Here is a 19,038-nt window from a genome sequence, read left to right as displayed (position 1 = left end):
AAATTTTTTCCAAAATGCCTACTCAGTCCTTTTGAAGAAGGGTAAAAGAAGTTTATTGTACAATACCTAAAAAGGGAGCAGAGAGTAGTTAGACCTTGTAGCTAGGTTTCATAGATTAGATAATAGCTCTGTTTCTTTCCTATATACTTTACTTCTGAAAGACATACACAAGTGCATATTTTAGTTCTTAAATAATATATATTCACTTACATAAACAAACTCTAAATTCACATCATTAAGGATCCATAATTTCATTAGTAAGGCTACTCTTTCTAGTGGTAATACAAATCACAGCTTCCATATGCTTTAGGAGATGGCACTTTTTAAAAAAAAATTTATTTATTTGTAGTTTTCAGCATTCACTTCCATAAGCTTTTGAGTTTTAAATTTTCTCTGCCTCCCTCCCCAAGAAGGGATACAATCTGATCTGGCTTTACATATACATTCCTATTGAACATATTTTCACATTAGTCATGTTGTAAAGAAGAATTAGAACCAATAGGAGGAACCGCAAGAAATAAGAAACAAAACAAAACAGGAGGAAAAAAAAGAACAAATAGTATGCTTTGATCTACATTCAGACTCCATAGTTCTTTCTCTGGATGTGGATAGCATTTTCCATCATGAGACTTTTGGAGATGTCTTAGATCCTTACATTGATGAGAAGAGCCAAGTCTCTCAAAGTTAGTCATTGCACAACATGGCTGTTACTGTGTATAACATTCTCCTGGTTCTGCTCACTTCACTCAGCATCAGTCATACAAGTCTTTGCAGGTTTTTCCGAAGTCTACTTGCTCATCATTTCTTATAGCACAATAGTATTCCATTACATTCATATAGACCACTTCTTCAGCCATTCCCCAATCGATGGGTATCCACTCAATTTCTAATTCTTTGCTACTATGGAGCTACTATGAATATTTTTGTACATGTGGGTCTTTTCCCATTTTTATAATCTCTTTGGCTCTAGAAGTGTTGTTGCTAGGTCGAAGGATATGCACAGTTTTATGCCATTTGGGCATAGTTCCAAATTGCTCTCCAGAATGGTTGGATCAGTTCACAACTCCACCAACAATGCAATAATGTTTCTATTTTACCACATCTTCTCCAACATTTATCATTTTCCTGTTTTGTCACGTTAGCTAATCTGATAGGTGTGATGTGGTACCTTAGAGTTCTTTTCATTTGCATATCTCTAATCAGTAGTGATTTAGAGCATTTTTTCATATGACTATAAATAGCTTTTAATTTCTTCCTCAGAAAACTGCTTGTTCATATCCTTTGACCATTTATCAATTGGGGAATGACTTGTATTTTTATAAATTTGACATAGTTCTCTATATATTTTAGAAATGAGGCCCTTGTCAGAGATACTGGTTGTAAAAATTCTTTCCCAGTTTTCTGTTTCCCTCCTAATTTTGGTTGCATTGGCTTTGTTTGTGCAAAAACTTTTCAGTTTAATGTAATCAAAATTATCCATTTAGCATTTCATAATGTTCTTTATCTCTTGTTTGGCTATAAATTCCTGTTCTTCATAAATCTGATAGGTAAACTATCCCTTGCTCCCACAGTTTGCTTATAATATCAGCCTTTATATCTAAATCATGTACCCATTTTGACTTTATTTTAGTATATGATGTGAGATTTTGGTCTGTGCCTAGTTTCTGCCATATTCTTTTCCAGTTTTCCAGAAGTTTTTGTCAAATAGTGAGTTCTTGTCCCAGAAGCTGGGGTCTTTGGGTTTATCAAACACCAGATTACTATAATCATTGACTACTGTGTCTTGCATATTTAACCTATTCCACTGATCTGCCACTCTGTTTCTTAGCCAGTACCAAGTAGTTTTGATGATTGCTGCTTTATAATACAACTTAAGATCTGGTATGGCTAGGCCACCTTTCCTAGCCTTTCTTTTCATTAGTTCCCTTGATATTCTGGACCTTTTGGTCTTCCAGATGAATATTGTTATGATTTTTTCTAGCTCTGTAAAATAATTTTTGGTAGTTTGATTGGTATTGCACTGAATAAATAAATTAGCTTAGGTAGAATTGTCATTTTTATTGTATTAGCTTTGCCTACCCATGAGCAACTGATGTTTTTCCAGTTATTTAGATCTGACAGTATTTGTGTGAAAAGTGTTTTGTAATTATGTTCATATATTTCCTGGGTTTGTTTTAGCAAGAAGACTCCTAAATATTTTATGATGTCTACAGCAACGTTAAATGGAATTTGTTGTTCTATCTCTTGCTGTTGGACTTTGTTGGTAATATATAGAAATGCTGATGATTTATGTAGGTTTATTTTATAGCCTGCAACTTTGCTAAAGTTGTTTATTATTTCAAGTAGCTTTTTACTCGATTCTCTTGGATTCTCTAACTATATCATCATATCATCTGGAAAGAGTGATAGCTTTGTTTCTTCTTTGCCTATTCTAATACTTTCAATTTCTTTTTCTTCTATTATTGCTAAAGCCAATGTTTCCAGTACCATATTGAACAGCAGTAGTGATGATGGACATCCTTGCTTCACCGCTGATCTTATTGGAAATGCTATATCTTCATCACATATAGTGCTTACTGGAGGTTTTATGTAGATGCTATTTACCATTTTAAGGAAGATTCCATTTATTCCTGTTCTCTGGTGTTTTTAGTAGGAATGAGTGCTGTACTTTGTCAAAAGCTATTTCTGCATCTATTAAGATGATCATGTGGTTTCTGTTAGTTTTGTTGTTGATATGATCCATTATGCTGATAGTTTTCCTAATATTGAACCAGCCCTGCATTCCTGGTATAAATCCTATCTGGTCATAGTGTATTATTCTTGTGATAAGTTGCTGTAATCTATTTACTAATATTTTATTTAAAATTTTTGTACTTATATTCTTTAGGGAAATTGGTCTATAATTTTCTTTCTCTGTTTTGGCTCTTCCCAGTTTAGGTATCAGCACCATATTGATATCATAAAAAGAATTTGGTAAGACTCTTTCTTCACCTATTTTCCCAAATAGTCTATCTAGTATTGGAATTAATTGTTCTTTAAATGTTTGATAGAATTCGCTTGTAAACCTGTCTGCCCTGGAGATTTTTTCCTAGGGAGTTCATCAATGGCTTGTTCAATTTCTTTTTCCGATGGGGTTATTTAAGTATTTTACTTCCTCTTCTGTTAATCTAGGCAATTTATGTTTTTGTAAATATTCATCCATTTCACTAAGATTATCAAATTTATTGGCATACAGGTGGGCATAATGGTTCCTAATTATTCTTTTATTTTCCTCTTCATTGGTGGTAGATTCACCATTTTCATTTTTGATACTGGTAATTTGGTTTTCTTCTGTCTTTATTTTAATTAAGTTAAAGGAAATTTTATGTATTTTATTGGTTTTTTCATAAAAACCAGCTCCTAGTTTTATTTATTAGTTGGATAGTTTTCTTAATTTCAATTTTATTAATCTCTCCTTTGGTTTTCGGTATTTCTAATTTGTTATTGAATTGGGGATTTTTAATTTGTTCTTTTTCTAGTTTTTTTTTTAGTTGCATATCCAATTCATTGATCTCCTCTTTCTCCGTTTTATTTATGTAAGCATTTAGAGATATAAAACTTCCCCTAAGAACTGCTTTCGCTGCATCCCATAAGTTTTGGTATGTTGTTTCATTATTGTCTTTCTCTTGGATGAAGTTATTGGTTGTTTCTATGAATTTGTTGTATGACCCACTCATTCTTTAGAATTAGATTATTTAGTTTCCAATTAATTTTTGGTCTATCTTTCCATGGCCCTTTATTATATAATTTTTATTGCATCATGATCTGAAAAGGATACATTTAATATTTCTGCCTTTCTGCATTGGATTGTGAGGATTGTGAGGTGATCCTAGTACATGGTCAGTTTTTGTGTAAAATTCTATTGATCTCCTTAACTTCTTTCTTGTTTTATTTTGTGATTAGATTTATCTAGTGCAAGGAGATAGCATTTGTGAGGTTGTGCTCCTCCACTCCTATTCTAACTGGTGGCCAAGTTCCTGATGATGAGCCTCTCCAAACTTAACCATACTGGTCTTTACATTATAAACATACTGTCTTTTGCTAGACCTGTACTCAAAGCCTTTCCACCTTTGTAAGACCTGTCCGAACTTGAGCAGTGCTCCATTTGGCACTCCTCTGAGAACCCAAGGTCACCTGTACAACATGATGAGACGTCAGAATAGTATTTTAATATGCTTTAGTAAGCTCTAGCTTAAATATATTTTTTGTGATTTCTCTTGGAGATGTAATAATCTATGAGCATTTGTAAAAAAATTCAAATAATAGTTTTGGAACTTCTATTTTGAACTTTAAAAAAAGGTCAGTTTCTTGTAGAAAGGAATATAGACTGTAACAAAACTATCATATAGAGTAATGGAATTGTTTTAAGTGAAAGTTAGCTCAATAGAACTCCATACAAAAATGTTGTGGGTTTTTTCCCCTAGTGAAAATTAAAATCAATTTTCCTTTATTATTCCTCTTTTTTAAAAAATTGAATTCAGGTAAAAATGGTACTGGAACAAAGCACTATTCTTTTATTAAGTATTTATTTAGTGTGGACTGTTGCACAGATGAATAAATTACTGCTTTTTTGTAATTGAACGAAAGCATTGGGATTTAAATATGTCGTCTCTACGTTCACTGAAAGTATCTTCAGGACAACTCCAGTAGCAGACAGGACAATGGAGATAATATGTACTTTATCCTACTTCTACTTATAGGCCTCTCTATTTTGAAAGCCTTTCATTTTACATAGCTTGATGATTGAGTATTTGGTATGGAGACATCTATTAAAAGTACTGTTCTTAAATTTTTATAATTTAATGTTATGTCTGGGTCATTATTATTATTATTACCTCATTCTGTTTGTTGAGAAATTTTTTAAACAGCTCTCCTCAAATGAGTATATATTTCAGGACTATCTGTTTACAAATACTAGTGTTGATTTCTACTTAGAAGTTTATAAATATATCATCTGGCAATAAGCTCGAACCAATGACAACTGTAATAGTTCCCATATAAAAATGACAGAAATGTAAGCTAATACTTGAACTCTATTATATTTCCCTAAAGCTATTTCCTTAAGTTTCTTCCACTCAAAACGTTCCTCTTACCCATACAAACACCAGATATACAAAAATGAATATTATTTTTACCTTTTACATCATGGTCACTCATTGACTCTTCTTAAATTTTCTATAGAAGGCCTAGCCAATGTGCTGGAGACCTTTTTTCGTTTCTTTAAATATATGATATGTACCACTGTAGCATTACTTCTTGGCATATAACCAATCCTGCCTTGTTTTCTAGTTGTAAAGGTCTTGATTATGCCTCTTATACCATTTATCTTGTTCAATTTATTAGGTTTCATTTATACTGAGAATGGCAATAGATGTAGATTAGTTCCTGTTATAGTTTTTCAGATCATTGGTAACTGGACAAATACCAAACATTAATAGCAATAACAGTTAATTAATATTTGAAGACAGTCTAAGCACTATAAGATTCTTAGCACCCTCTGCTCCTTTTTCTGTCACTTTGCTACCATTGGTACCTTTGTGGAAGAAAACAAGTAAAGAAAAAAGGAAGGAAAGGAGGGAGGGAGGGAAGAAAGAAGAGAAGAAAGGGAAGAAGGAAAGAGGGGAGGAAGGCAGGAAGAATTGACTTATTAAGTACTTACTACCTGCCAGGAACTGTACAGTGTTTTACAAATATTATGTCATTAAATTAAACCCTGCAGGATGGGTTCATTATTAGCCCCATTTTACAAATGAAGAAATTGAGGCAAGCAGAGGTCAAGTGACTTGCCTAAGGTCACACAGCTATTAAGTGGTCTGAGGCTGCATTTGAACTCAGCTCTTCCTGACTCAGTTGTACCTTTTAGCTGCCTTTGGGGAACACGCCATAAAGTATGTATCTTTTTCTTTTTTATATCTAACAAAACAGAAAAGCTCTATTACCTAACCTTATGGTTTAGTCTTGCCTTGAATAGAAAACAGTCTGTTGTAAGGTCTATACTTTAAAACAGTGCCGGACATTAAAGTTAAAACTTCTGTGTTCGATGGAGATTGGCACCTATACCTGAAACTTAGGACAAACAAAACAAAACAAACCCGAGATTTATTTCTTGGTGCGACAGAGTAAAAGTGGAGAAAGTATCACTTCTTCCTGGTTCAGTTCATGGTGTTCACACTGTGGATGAACTATGATTTTTCACTGTCTGGACATAGCAGGAAAGAGAGTGTAGAAAAAGAGTGAGAATTCCTCAGTCTGGTAGTTTTAAAGATGCAGCCTGTTCTGGCTGTGTATCCATTCAAAGGAAGCTACTCCTACCTACATCATAGAGGAGCACAGAGAAGCAGGGTGCCTCCATGTCAGACTTTCTGGGCATACTCCAAGGTCCCATTACATACTTACTGGAACATGTATCATTTTTTATTGGTTGTATGTTGTTGTTCAGTCATTCAGTTGCATCCGACTCTTCTTGACTCTGTGGAGCACACCAATGCTGTCTATGGGGTTTTCATGGCAAAAATTCTGGAGTGGTTTGCCGTTTCCTTTTTCAGTGAAGTAAAGCAAACAGAAATTAAGTGACTTGTCCAGGGTCACGCAGCTAGTAAATGTCCAAGGTCAGATTTGAACTCGAGTCTTTCTGACCCTAGGCCCAGTGCCCTATCCACTGAGTCACCTAAGTGCCTCTGTTGGTTATATGTTACATCCTAAAATACTGATATCCAAGAATATTATGTCTAGATAGCATTTACAGAATTCTTAAAACTTAAAATTATGTAACAGTTTATATTTTTGGCAAAATTATGGTGATTACACTATGTTCTTTTTAATATTTTCTCCAATTATATGTAAAAAATTTTTAACATTCATTTTTTGAAATTTTGAGTTCCAAATTTTCTCCCTCCCTCTGTCCCCTCTCTGCTCCCTAAAATAGTAAGCAATTTGATGTAGGTTATATATGGATCACATTAAATTTAATACTCGTCATTTGCTGGTTTTAATTCATGAAATGACAAATTCATTGCAAGAGAAAGTTCATATACACACTAATTTATCTCTGCTGAATTAATAGACTTACTTTGATCATCAGGTATATGATTATAAGACTGCCTCAGGCACACCTTTAAGTTAAGATTAGTCATTATTTGCTCTCAAAGAATGAGGAAGAGCTATGGGTAGGGGAAAAAAAACCAGCTTGTCTCCTTCTTTTGGTACACCAAGAGAAACCTGATTCCTTAAAAGTTATTTGAATATGTATTCTAAATTTTCTATTATTCACACATTAATTTTTAAAAATAAGATTGAAATATTTTATTTGTAATAGACGCTTCCAAAAACACCCTACCTTTACAAAATACGTACCCAGAATAAATTAATTTATTGACTCTTAACAATATTGTGCTAGATTTTTGAGTCAGAAGACCTGGCTTTGAACCCTAGCTGTGTCTAATTCTGTGCTTGGCCTCAGAGGACAGAACCAAATGAAAATAGTACAGAGGGAAATTTAGGCTTTTTAGGGGTATCTTAAAATGGAATGCGATTTCTTCAGTTCCCACTTATAGGAAATTTTTCAAGTGAATTGAACTCAATTCAACAAACAATTAAATGCCTGTTATGTTCTAGGCACTGTAAACTGAATGCTAAATGACTACTTGTCTGGGATGGGAATTCCTGTACATTTTGGACTATGTAGCTTCAGAAGTCCCTCAAAAAATTATGTTATTCCGTAACCTTGGGAGAACCATTTCCTAATGGTGAGGTTTGATTTCTTCTTCTGTAAAATGGGGATAATTATAATTATGTTTTCTAACAGCCAGGTCTATTTCAAGTAATGTATTTTCTGGACTGTAAAGCACTATATAATTTAAACTATTATCATTCTAATTTATATTATTCAATTCATTTTATTCAGCAACTACTCTGTGCTCAGTGCTAGGAATATAAAGATGAAAGACAACATAATCACAGCCTTTAAGGAATTTACAGTCTAATAAGGCATATATGATACATTAACAGATAACAAATAATACAAGATAAACTGTATTAATGACAAAAGAGAGCTTATATGTGTATGCATTTTATTTCCCTTAATAGTCTGTAAGCTCCTTTGTAACCTCTCTCATCATGCTGTCCCCACTACCCTGCCAGTTGTCCTGATCTCTATCTTGCCACTGGACCCAGATAACCCTGGGGAAGAGAGTGAGGCTGGTGTCTTTGCACAGTTCTGCCTCACTTGAACTCATTTCACTTGCAAGTCAAGTCATCACTTTCCTCATAGCATTTGTCCTCTTCGAGGAGGAAGGACAAACAACAAACAGTCAGACAAGAAGAAGTAGTATTTGCTGAATTCAGTTGATAATTTAGGAAAATTTTGGGAAGATGAAGTTATATTATTAACAATTATTTTAATGTTAGTCCCCCAAATATTTTTAGATATACCTATTGTTAGATTATAAGCTCATTGAGGGCAAGGACTGTCTTCCCTCTTTTTGTATCCCCAGTGCTTAGCACAGTGCCATATATATATAGTAGATGCTTGATAAATGTTTATTGAATTGAGTTGCTAGAATTAACATTTGAATGATATAGAAACTACTAAGCTTTGTTGCTGGCCACATTCCATCATCTAATGAAGTCTCCTTTGACAAAACTCAGATGAAAACTGAGATCATGCTTTACAAAATCTTCTGTAATGTTCAGTAGGTTAATATACTTGCATTGGTTAAATCCAACTTGGAGTTTTGTTCATTATGTTGATCAGTTTTATTTCCAGCTGAGTTGAAGTCTAAAGTTACTAGAACAATACAACCCTTTTCTTTACATAGGTTAAGAATTTCAGACAACTTAAGCTACTGCCAAGAGACCTCCTGACATTATTGTTAGGATTAATTACTTGCAATGACTGGAATAGGAAAATTCAATTTCTAAATATAGCAGTAATTCTGTCAGAGTTTGAAAAGCAATAGGATTATGGGATGGGGAAACTTGGATAGGCAAATTCTTTTTATATGAATTGTTAACTTTAAATATTGAAGTTTTAATGATTTTTCTTGAATAAAAATGTTAGGTTCCTTTTTCATTTTGTAAAATGTTAAAATTTTAGTAGAATGTACTCAGCTAAGAGTTGGCAATAGAACTGAAGTGTCCCTAGCTGATTAATGTCCAAGTGAAGTTACAATTTTAGATTCTACATTTTCAGAAGAAAGAGGCCATATCTACCTTATATACTTTATGACATATAATGTTTTGATATTTGTTGTGATTATTTAGTTTTGAAAGACAGACAAGTCCCATAGAGAATGTCTATTTCTTCTTATAAATTGTCTTCAATTCATGTTATTAGCATCTAATAACCCTTAATATATATATGTGTTGGACTGCCGGTTTGGATGCCACTGATGTGGCTAATTGAGAGAGATGTGATAGAGCCTTTATTTCCACAGTAAATTTATATTTATATCTGAAAATTAAGTATTGTGTATCTCTTGTGCTTTAATATTAGATAGCATAAAAGTTTGGGAGGCATAAAGGAATTTTAAAAGAAATATTAATACCTATAAACAAATTCATAGAATAATAGAATCTTAGATTTGGAGAGAACTTCAGAAGGCATTTACTCCAAACCTATAACATACCTGAGAAGTGATTATCCAGCTTCACCTTGAAAATTCCCAATGGCAAGGAATTCACCACCCACTCTAGGAGTCTATTAATTTAACAAGCATTTATTAAATACTTGATATGGGCAAAGTCCTGTGGAAGACAAAATTAGAATTCAAAGTAATCCCATTTAATTGATTTTAATCAAATAGAGCTATTTGGACAATTCTAATTTTTAGGAAGTTTTGAGCTGAATTCTGCCTTATAATAAGCCAAAGTCTTTCTTATAGGTTCCTCTTATTTTTTCTTGTTCTTCCCTATGGAACCAAGTAGAATAAAAGTATAATTCTTCATTCACAAGGCAGCCCTCCAGATACTTGAAGTCAGTCGTCATCTTCACATTAGTCTTTTTTTTTTCCAGGTTAAACATCTATACTTTCTTCCTTGTTTTTTAGTGGGGGTTTTTTTTAGTACTCATTATCTTTGTCATCATCTTTTGGGCTCATTATAGTTTATTGGTTTCCCTCCTAAAATGTAGCATCCATACCTAGTCACAAAATGTGTGGTGACCAGACCAGAGTGTATGTGGATTATCACTTTCCTCATTCTGTGCACTATATTTTTAATAATGAAGTATCACGTTAAATTACATTTTTCATTGCTAGAACCTGTAATTTACTTTCACACAAACAGCCACATATCTACTGTCGTCTGTTTATGGAATTGATTTTTGGATCTTTATTTCTATTCAGTTATAATAATACCTAGCATTTATTTAGCATATTATCTCATTTGACACAACAACATTGTGAAGTATGTACTATTATAATCCCCATTTTATAGCTTTCTTGATTCCAAGTCCAACACACTATTTACCATGCCACCAATTCTTTCTTGTTCGTGTTAGCCCACCATTATGACTTATCGGAATAACTCTGGAGTCCAATTCTGTCATCCACAGAATTTTACATGTTGTTGTTCAGTCATTCAGCTGTGTCCAATTCTTCATAACCCTGTGTAAGGTTTTCTTGGCAAAGATACTGGAGTGGTTTGCCATTTCCTTCTCCAGTGATAACTATAAGGCAGACAGAGGGTAAGTGAATTATCTAGAGTCACAACAACAAGTGAGTGTCTGAGGCAGGATTTGAACTCAGGTCTTCCTGATTCCAGGCCCAACGCTCTGTCCACTGAGCCACCTAGCTATCTCTACCTTATTTATAGTAGGCACTTAATATTTTTTTTAAAATTTACATTTAATTAAATTTATTTTTTAATTATAAAACATTTTCTCTGTTTTCTGCCTCCTCAATGAGAAATTATAAAGAAAACTCTTGTAACAAATATGACAGTCAAGCAAAACAAATTCCTTCATCAGTCATAAATGTTTATGGAATGCTGTATTTTAACTATCCCCATCCTTAGCTTCTTGTTATCTAGACTTTAACATAGAATCAATACCTTCATCCAAGTAACTGATAAATATGTGGAACAGAAAAGGGTAAAACTGAAAGCACTCTAGGGTGACATCCAGTAGGATATAGTAAGTTACATCATTGCATTTTGGTGCTGCTTAGTCAGTCAGCTCTTAATCCAGCAGAACTATTATCTGGTCCATATGTCTCCATTGCATTTGCAAAAACATCATGAAGGATTTCATTAAAATGTTTTTATGAAATCCATAAATTTTGTGACCATGGCAGGCTTCTCATTTACTAACCTAGTCAAAATAGGAAGTGAGGTTGGTGTGATTTTCTGAATGAAATATGTAGCTAAAAAGGATGTATCTTTATGTATCTTAAAGGATGAGTCAGGCCCTTTTTAATGTTTACAAAATATTTCTTTAATAATCTATTTAAGAAATTTATGTGGGATTAAAGTCATTTCAGTTAAGTTGCTGGATTATATTTTGAAATATTCACTTTCTTCCTCTTTTTGAAAATCGAGGTATTTGCCTACCTTCAGCTGCTTTTGGGCATCTCTAATCTCCCATGAATTTTTGAAACTCCCAGCAGCTATTCTGCAATTACACCTGCAAGTTTTTTGTTGCTGTTGTTGGTACCATCTAATGCTGTTTGCTTGGGCCAGAGGGCCTGAATTCATTAAGGGCAACTAGGTATTTTCTTATCTTCTTTTTGCTTAGCTTGAGTTTCGAGTCTTAATTAAGTATTTAGCTTTATATTTTTCAATCATATCACTTGTTTCAGTTGAGGGAAAAAGAAGAAGAAAATATGAGTGAAGTTGTTCTGTCATTGTTATTTTTTTACACATGCCAAGCAGGGGACCTATTCCTTCATCTTCCTTTTGACTCCTACATCGCTTAAATAATTTCTTTTTATTATTTCTAACATTTATCACAAGCCTTAGTCATGCTGGACTTTAGTGTTCCTGCCACTGTTCTTCAAATGTATATATCTGTACACACATATATTTGAGTGTATGTGTGTGTGTGTGTGTATACATATACATATCATTGTTATTAAAATGTTAATAGTTATCAACAAACTTGAACATTTCAGTAAGAGGGACAAAAAAGAGGAACATATAACAAATCACGAACTTCTGTTACATACTTTGTTTTTTAAAAGTATATATTAAATTTAACACAGTGGTAACACAATTGCCCTATTTGTGTCCTCTTCTGAAAATTTTTTCTTTTACATATTTTAAATATTTTATTTAAATATTTTCTTTTTCTTTTTTTTTTAAATTTCTCTCACTACCCTCTTATTCACCCTCTCTCTGCCATGAAGCCTACCCTTATATCAACCGATTAATAAACCAGCAAGCATTTATCAGGTACTTAATATGTACCAGGCATTGTGTTGAGCATTGAGAATATAAAGACAAAAATAAAACAGTCTCTGTTCTCAAGGAACCTATATTCTAATGGAAGAGAGAGAGAGAGAGTGTGTGTGTGTATGTGTGTGCATGCATATATTATATATTATATATATATACACACATATATATGTATGTATATGTGTACACACACACACACACACACACACACACACACACACACACACACAGAGTCTCCACAGAATTCAAAGCCAACACATTGGCCATGTCTGAAAATGTCTCATTTTGTGCCTGTAGCCCACTACCTCTCTAGCCAAAAGGTGGGTAGCACAATTCATCGTTAAATGTCATAGCATTTATTCTGTAGTCTTTTAAAGTTAATTTCCTTTATATTATTGAGTCCTTCAAGTAATTTCTTCTCTTGGTTCTACTCATTTTATTCTGTATTATTTCACATAAATCTTCCAAGGTTTCTCTGAATCCACTGTATTATCCTAACCAACAGTATTATCATCATTCAAATATTAATATCATAGCTTTTTAAGAATCCATTGAGCTCTTAATGCTTAAAATTGCACAAAGACTTTTGGGACATCTTGCATTTAGCTATATTCATACACCACAATTTCTTCATCCATTCCTCAATTGATAGATACCCACTTTTTAAAGTTCTTTGCTATAACACATTTATATTGCAATTATTTACTTTATCAAGTGCTGCTTTAAATACTGGTCCTTACCCTCTGTCTTTGATCTCTTTGGAGTATATGCCTCGTGGCCGGTATTGTGAGATTAAATCAATCAAAAGCATTTATTAAATCATCTGTTATGCTATATGCACTGTGCTAGACGCTGAGAATACAAAGAGAAAAGCAGAAACAAATGATTTCTTTAAAGAGTTTATAGCCTACCTGGGTGGGAAAATATGCACATATGTAGGTATGTACAAAATAAATACAAGGTGATTTTGTGGGGGAATTATTCACATTGGGGTAGAAGGGGAGATAAGGAAAGACCACATATAGAAGGTGGCACTTGAATTGAGCCTTGAAGGAAATTGGGGATTTTGAGAGATGAAGGGGGGCATTCCAAATATAGGGAGCACCTAATGTAAAAGGCAAGGTTTTATTACTTTTTTGTATTCTTCCTTAGTCATCTGCCCTTACTTCTATCTCTTGTATGTATTCTTTTAACACCTGAGTTTGATGAGGAGTAATACACCTAGTTGGTCAAAGAAGTAGGTTTAGATATCTCATCAGAATCTATTATAACTATATTGCCAAAATCTTGTTTTTAAGTGCCTCCCTTATCTCCCTTTAGTTGACTTGCACTTTAAATTATTAGAGGTCATACCAATATTATCTGTTAATTCTTAAAAATCTATGGGATATGTGATTATAGACTATGTTGGAGATTAGAATAGATGATTTGTGGGATCCCATTTAACTCTAAAATTCTGTAAATCTGTGATGCTCAGGAATGAGGTGGCCCAAACCTAGAGGAAGGGGGGTAGGATTAAGCATTTATATAGTACCTGCTACGTGCCAGACATCGTGCTAAGAGCTTTACAAATATTATTTCATTTAATCCTCTCAACAGCACTGGGAGGTAGGGGCTGTTATTATCCACAGTTGAGGAAACTGAGGCAAACAGAGATTAAATGACTTGCCCAGGGTCACACAGATAGTAAGTGTCTGAGACCAGATTTGAACTCAGGTTTTACTGACTCTAGCTAGGCTCAGAGCTCTATCCACTGAGTCACCTACCTGTTGGAGAAAAAATGTTAACAACATGTGATAGTGGAAAGTACAATAGATTTGAAGTCAAAGGACCTGGCTCCATGACTGTGTATGGATAAGCTATTTCACCTCTCTGGGCTTTATTTTCCTAAACTGTAAAATCACATGATTAGGCTAGATTGCCTGTAATTTCAAGACTGAGTTCTATGATAATCTTTTACATCTTATTTTATAGTTCCCAAGTTTTACAAGTTTCTGAGTTTCCAAGGTCCTTTCACATATATTATCTCATTTTATCCTTAAGAATATTCATCAATATCACAATAACTCAGATGTTGTACTTTATGGTTTATAACACACTTTAAATCTGCTTTCTTATTTGATCGTTATAACAACTATGTGAACCAGTAATGGTAGAAATAATTATCTCTATTTTATAGATGAGAATACTGAAGCTCAGAGAAATTAAATACCTTGCACTAAAAATCTAATAATAGTAAAAGTATAATTAGAATTCTAGGTAATTAGTATTCTAGTAATTAGAATTCTAGTGATAGAATAATAGTAATAGAATAATAACATATCCAGCTTTTCTAACTTCTTTTTCAGTGTTCATTTACAGTATCACAAATGGGAAATGACTCACTGGCAATGCCAGAAGCAAGTGTGAAAATTAAGTAGATGAAACAAAGATTTGAAGTTCTACATATCTTAATCTCTTCATGCAGCAAAAACTAAAGTAATTTAGGTCATATGATTTTAGAATGAATATATTTTTGTATTTAGTTTTTATTTAATTTTCCTAGTTTAGAAGAGGTATATGAGTATAATTAATATAAATTTCTTTTATTTTCGTGACAGAGAACTGTGATTTCATTGGTTTGGATACTGCCTGCATCAGTACAGATTAAAACTCCCCTATTCAACGTGTTAAATATTCATTAAATAGTGATTATTTAATGAGTTTGTGTGGCCAAAAAACCCCAAGAAATCCATTACCAGGTTACCAATTTCTCAGTGATAAGCCTCTCCAAACCTGATCTAGTCTTTGGACAACAGATATATAGCTAAGCTTTTACTCAAAGCCTTTGTAGTTTGGTGGGACCTGGTAAAGCTTGTGTTCTGCTTTCATAATATTAGAGTGCCTTGTACCATCCCCAATATATACTGAGCAATAGGAGGAAGATTTAGTAGAAAAAAATATTTCTTGGTCTACTTTGGGGACATTTTGTCATATTTTGCTATGTCATTTGATTTAGATGACAGTGCTTCTGCTGCAAGTAGCATGGAAGTAACTGATCGAATTGCTTCTCTGGAGCAGCGGGTCCAGATGCAAGATGATATCCAGCTGCTCAAGTCAGCTCTGGCCGATGTAGTGCGACGCTTGAATATTACTGAAGAACAACAGGCCATGTTGAACAGAAAAGGACCTACCAAAGGTAAACATTTCAGATGTGTGCATTGTGACATAATTGGTTTGTAGGGACTCTTGCTATAGTTTGAATAGACTATGCTTTTAAATTGGCAAATTATTAAAATGTCAAGCATGATAACCCTTTAAAAGTCCTTAATGACCGTACAAAATACATCATAATTTTGGTTAGGTTTAACGTGAATTGTAGTTATTTTACATACCCTTCATGGTGATAAGTGTATCATAAATAGGTCTGTCTCTTTGGGGAATATTGTCTTTTCCTCTTAAAAACTGATCTCAAACTTTACCGCCTCTAGTAAATCTTGATTAATGTCTACCAACTCTAGGGATGATGATAATAATAAAAAACGTGTTTTAAGTTTCACAAAAGCATTTACCTTAAACAATCCTATGAAGTTGTTTGAGTAAGAATTACTAACTCTACTTCATAGGTAGGAAAACTGAAACTTAAGAGAGGTAACTTGCTCATAGTCATGTACCTTAGAGCCAGGACTCACAACAAAGTGGTCTGTCTCTGAATTCACTTCCTTTTTCACTATACCGTAATCATTCCCTTCCTATGGTGTATCCATTGAGCACTTTATGTACTCCTTTTATATTGTAACTACATGTCTTTATCACGTCACTCTGCAACTGTTCTCAGGTTATTTCATTTGTATATAATTTGTCTCCCTGTCTAACTTGTAAACTACACAAAGTTATTTTCTAATATTTGAGGTTTTTTTGGTATCTTTGCACCCTTATCAGCTTTTCTGTCCTTCTCACCATATATATCTAATAGGATATTCTGAAATTCTGGAAGTTTTCAACTGTTTTCCACCCTTGAGTCTCCTAGAATATAATACATAAGAAACACCATTTTGTGCTTAAATAATTTCTATTATACTCTTGCTGAAAAATTTGAAAATAGGATTTTATAAGAGATCTGTCCTGTCAATACCACAAGATCCACTTTTCATTTTATGCATTGCAAGCTTTTTGCCAGAAACACTATTTAATATACTGTCCCCAGAGGGGGAAAAGTGAATAGTAGCTCACCGATAATTTATGGCTACAAACTTTTAAAATTCAGGCAAACTTAAATAAATATAAATATATTCAATAAATTATTTCACAGAATATATGGATATGTAACATTTTTGGGGGTGAGATTGAAGCTTTATTAAAATGATTGGCTCCATTTTTACACATCTGTAAAATTAGAAGTAAATTAAGTACACAAGGCAGATTTCTAAAATTTGAACAATTCTTTTAAGTTTTTTAACTTGCCCTTCCAAATTATAAAGTAATGTACAACCTGAGCTATTTTAAATGCTGTTGTTACCACCTATTACTTGAGGAACAACATATAGTAATCATTGCTACTTTGCATACCACATATAGACCTGGATTCATATGCTTATATGTCTTTGGTCAGCAGCTTTTCTTTTAAATTAATCTAAGAGTTGGCATAAAATATTAGTTCTGGGAGGGTTGTCTGAGGAAATTACCCAGATATTTCTTTGAGTTATGAGCAAGTTCTCATTTAAAAAAGAATACTTCTATGCAAAATTATTTAAAATTTTTTTAACATTAATGAGTTTAAAGTACTTTAGTGCCCAACTTAGCTTTTGCATAAATAGAGGTGAGTTAGACAAAATGTAAAAATATTATATTAGGCAATAGTAAATTGACAATACTATAAAAAATGTAATGAATGGTGGTGATGTCTCAGTGGCTTCTAAAAGTAGAATGAACAGTTGTTATAAAGTAGTCAGCTCTTCTTCACTGGAGGCATTTAAGCAGAGACTAGGTGACAGATTGTTAGGAATGTTATAGAGGCAATTCATATTTCAGGTAAAGATTGTTCTAGGTGACTTCTGGAGTCCTTTCCAACTCTAAGATTCTGTCATTCTCTGAGTGGACAATGAATATTCTTAAATGCTATATGTTAGTATAAATTAGGAAGAAAGGGAAGGTTCTTACTTAGTAGAAACTTTTTCTTGCTTTTTTTCCCTTGATCGAATACAGACAAGCTCATGTGAAAAAAGCTTTGCTATTCTGGGAAGCTGACAGCTACAATTTTTCTGTCTGACCTATCAAATGAAAGAGAGGCCCCTTTTCCTCCTACTCAAGGGGAAACTTAAAAGGACTCATTATTACCACTTTTTATTGTTTTATGATATATAGGCTGTACTTTTGTGATATGTATTTAAAGCATATTACATGTAAGCTTTTCTAAGTTTTTGGGCTCTGACCTGAAATACGTAGAAGCCAAAAGGGACCTGAAATGGAGATCATATGATATAGTGTGGCAAGAGCATTTGATTTAGACTTAGATGACCTATATTCAAGGTCCATTTCTTCTCTATACTATCTGTGTGACTGTGGGTAAGTCACATAATGTCTCTTGAGCCTCACTTTCCTTAGCTCTAGACTGAAAAGTGACTTATAAGGATCCTGCCATCTCTAAATTTATTTTCCTATAATCTTTAAATTTCCTTCTAGCTCTAAGTCTTATAAGCCTGTGATACTCAATCCTTAGAGTTATATGGATTCTTTGTACATATGTATTATTAGTTTTAACGATATGAATAGTATGGGTTTTTATATTATAAATGGCCTTAAAACTCAAACAGAAGGGGAAAATATTACATCATTCCTCACATCACAGTGTATCTGTTTTTGGATTTATTATCTAAGAAGAATTTTTTATTTTTCTTGCTTTGTGTAAGTTCATTAAAGTTTAGTATGGTTTCTTTCCTTTTTACTTATACTTCCATTTACAAATTATCTATTACTGGTAATATTAATAGCCCTATTAATTCATAGATCAGAATATGACTAAAAAAGCATCTGCTGGAGAGGCTGATAAACATGTCAGCTCTGCTATTTCAGGTAAGACATCAAAACAACACAATTTGGAAAATAAACTAACAGCTACTGACAGTTGCATAATATGATTGATCTAGTAGCTATTACATTAACATATAACACTGTAAAGTTCTTTCTCTACTAGCAATATTTTAAAGTCATATTTTAAAAGAATTATAAAGTCAATCCAGATAAACCATATGATTAATAGACAAATTAGTAAACAAATAAATAGATGCTCTGGCCAGTTAAATCACAACTACAATTTAACAGATTTAGTTTAGTAGGTAATTTGATTCCTGCTATATGCAAGGTAATAGAAATCAGTCCTTGCTCTTGTTTATATTCTATTGTGTAAGTATAAGGGACAACTTCCTAATGATTACACGTGTCCAGAAGCGGGATGAGTTGCCTTGATTAATAGTGAATTTTCCATCATATGAGGTCTTCACGTGTTTAAAATTTTGTATGGAGGGCTCCTGCTTAGATATGGGTTTGACTAAATGACCTTTAAGATTCCTTCCAGCTCTGACTCAATTAAAATACCTTTAATTCAAGTTTAGATTTGACTTTCAAACTAGT

The 19,038-nt window shown here is 33.2% G+C and overlaps 1 protein-coding gene across 1 annotated transcript in view; it reads left to right on the top strand.

The window, feature by feature from the left end:
- The window catches only part of EML1 (EMAP like 1), a 218,804-nt gene that overhangs the window by 52,832 nt on the left and 146,934 nt on the right, over window positions 1-19,038 (top strand). Inside the window, 2 exon segments of the mRNA XM_078150420.1 lie at window positions 15,428-15,607; window positions 18,415-18,480. Of these exon segments, the coding sequence (XP_078006546.1) occupies window positions 15,428-15,607; window positions 18,415-18,480 (246 nt within the window).

Source organism: Phascolarctos cinereus, unplaced genomic scaffold, assembly GCF_003287225.1.
Source record: "Phascolarctos cinereus isolate Bilbo 61053 unplaced genomic scaffold, phaCin_HiC Scaffold_2;HRSCAF=192, whole genome shotgun sequence".
Classification (NCBI taxonomy): Eukaryota; Metazoa; Chordata; class Mammalia; order Diprotodontia; family Phascolarctidae; genus Phascolarctos; species Phascolarctos cinereus.
The sequence above is the reverse complement of the archived record's forward strand: the minus strand, read 5'-3'. Positions and strand labels throughout refer to the sequence as shown.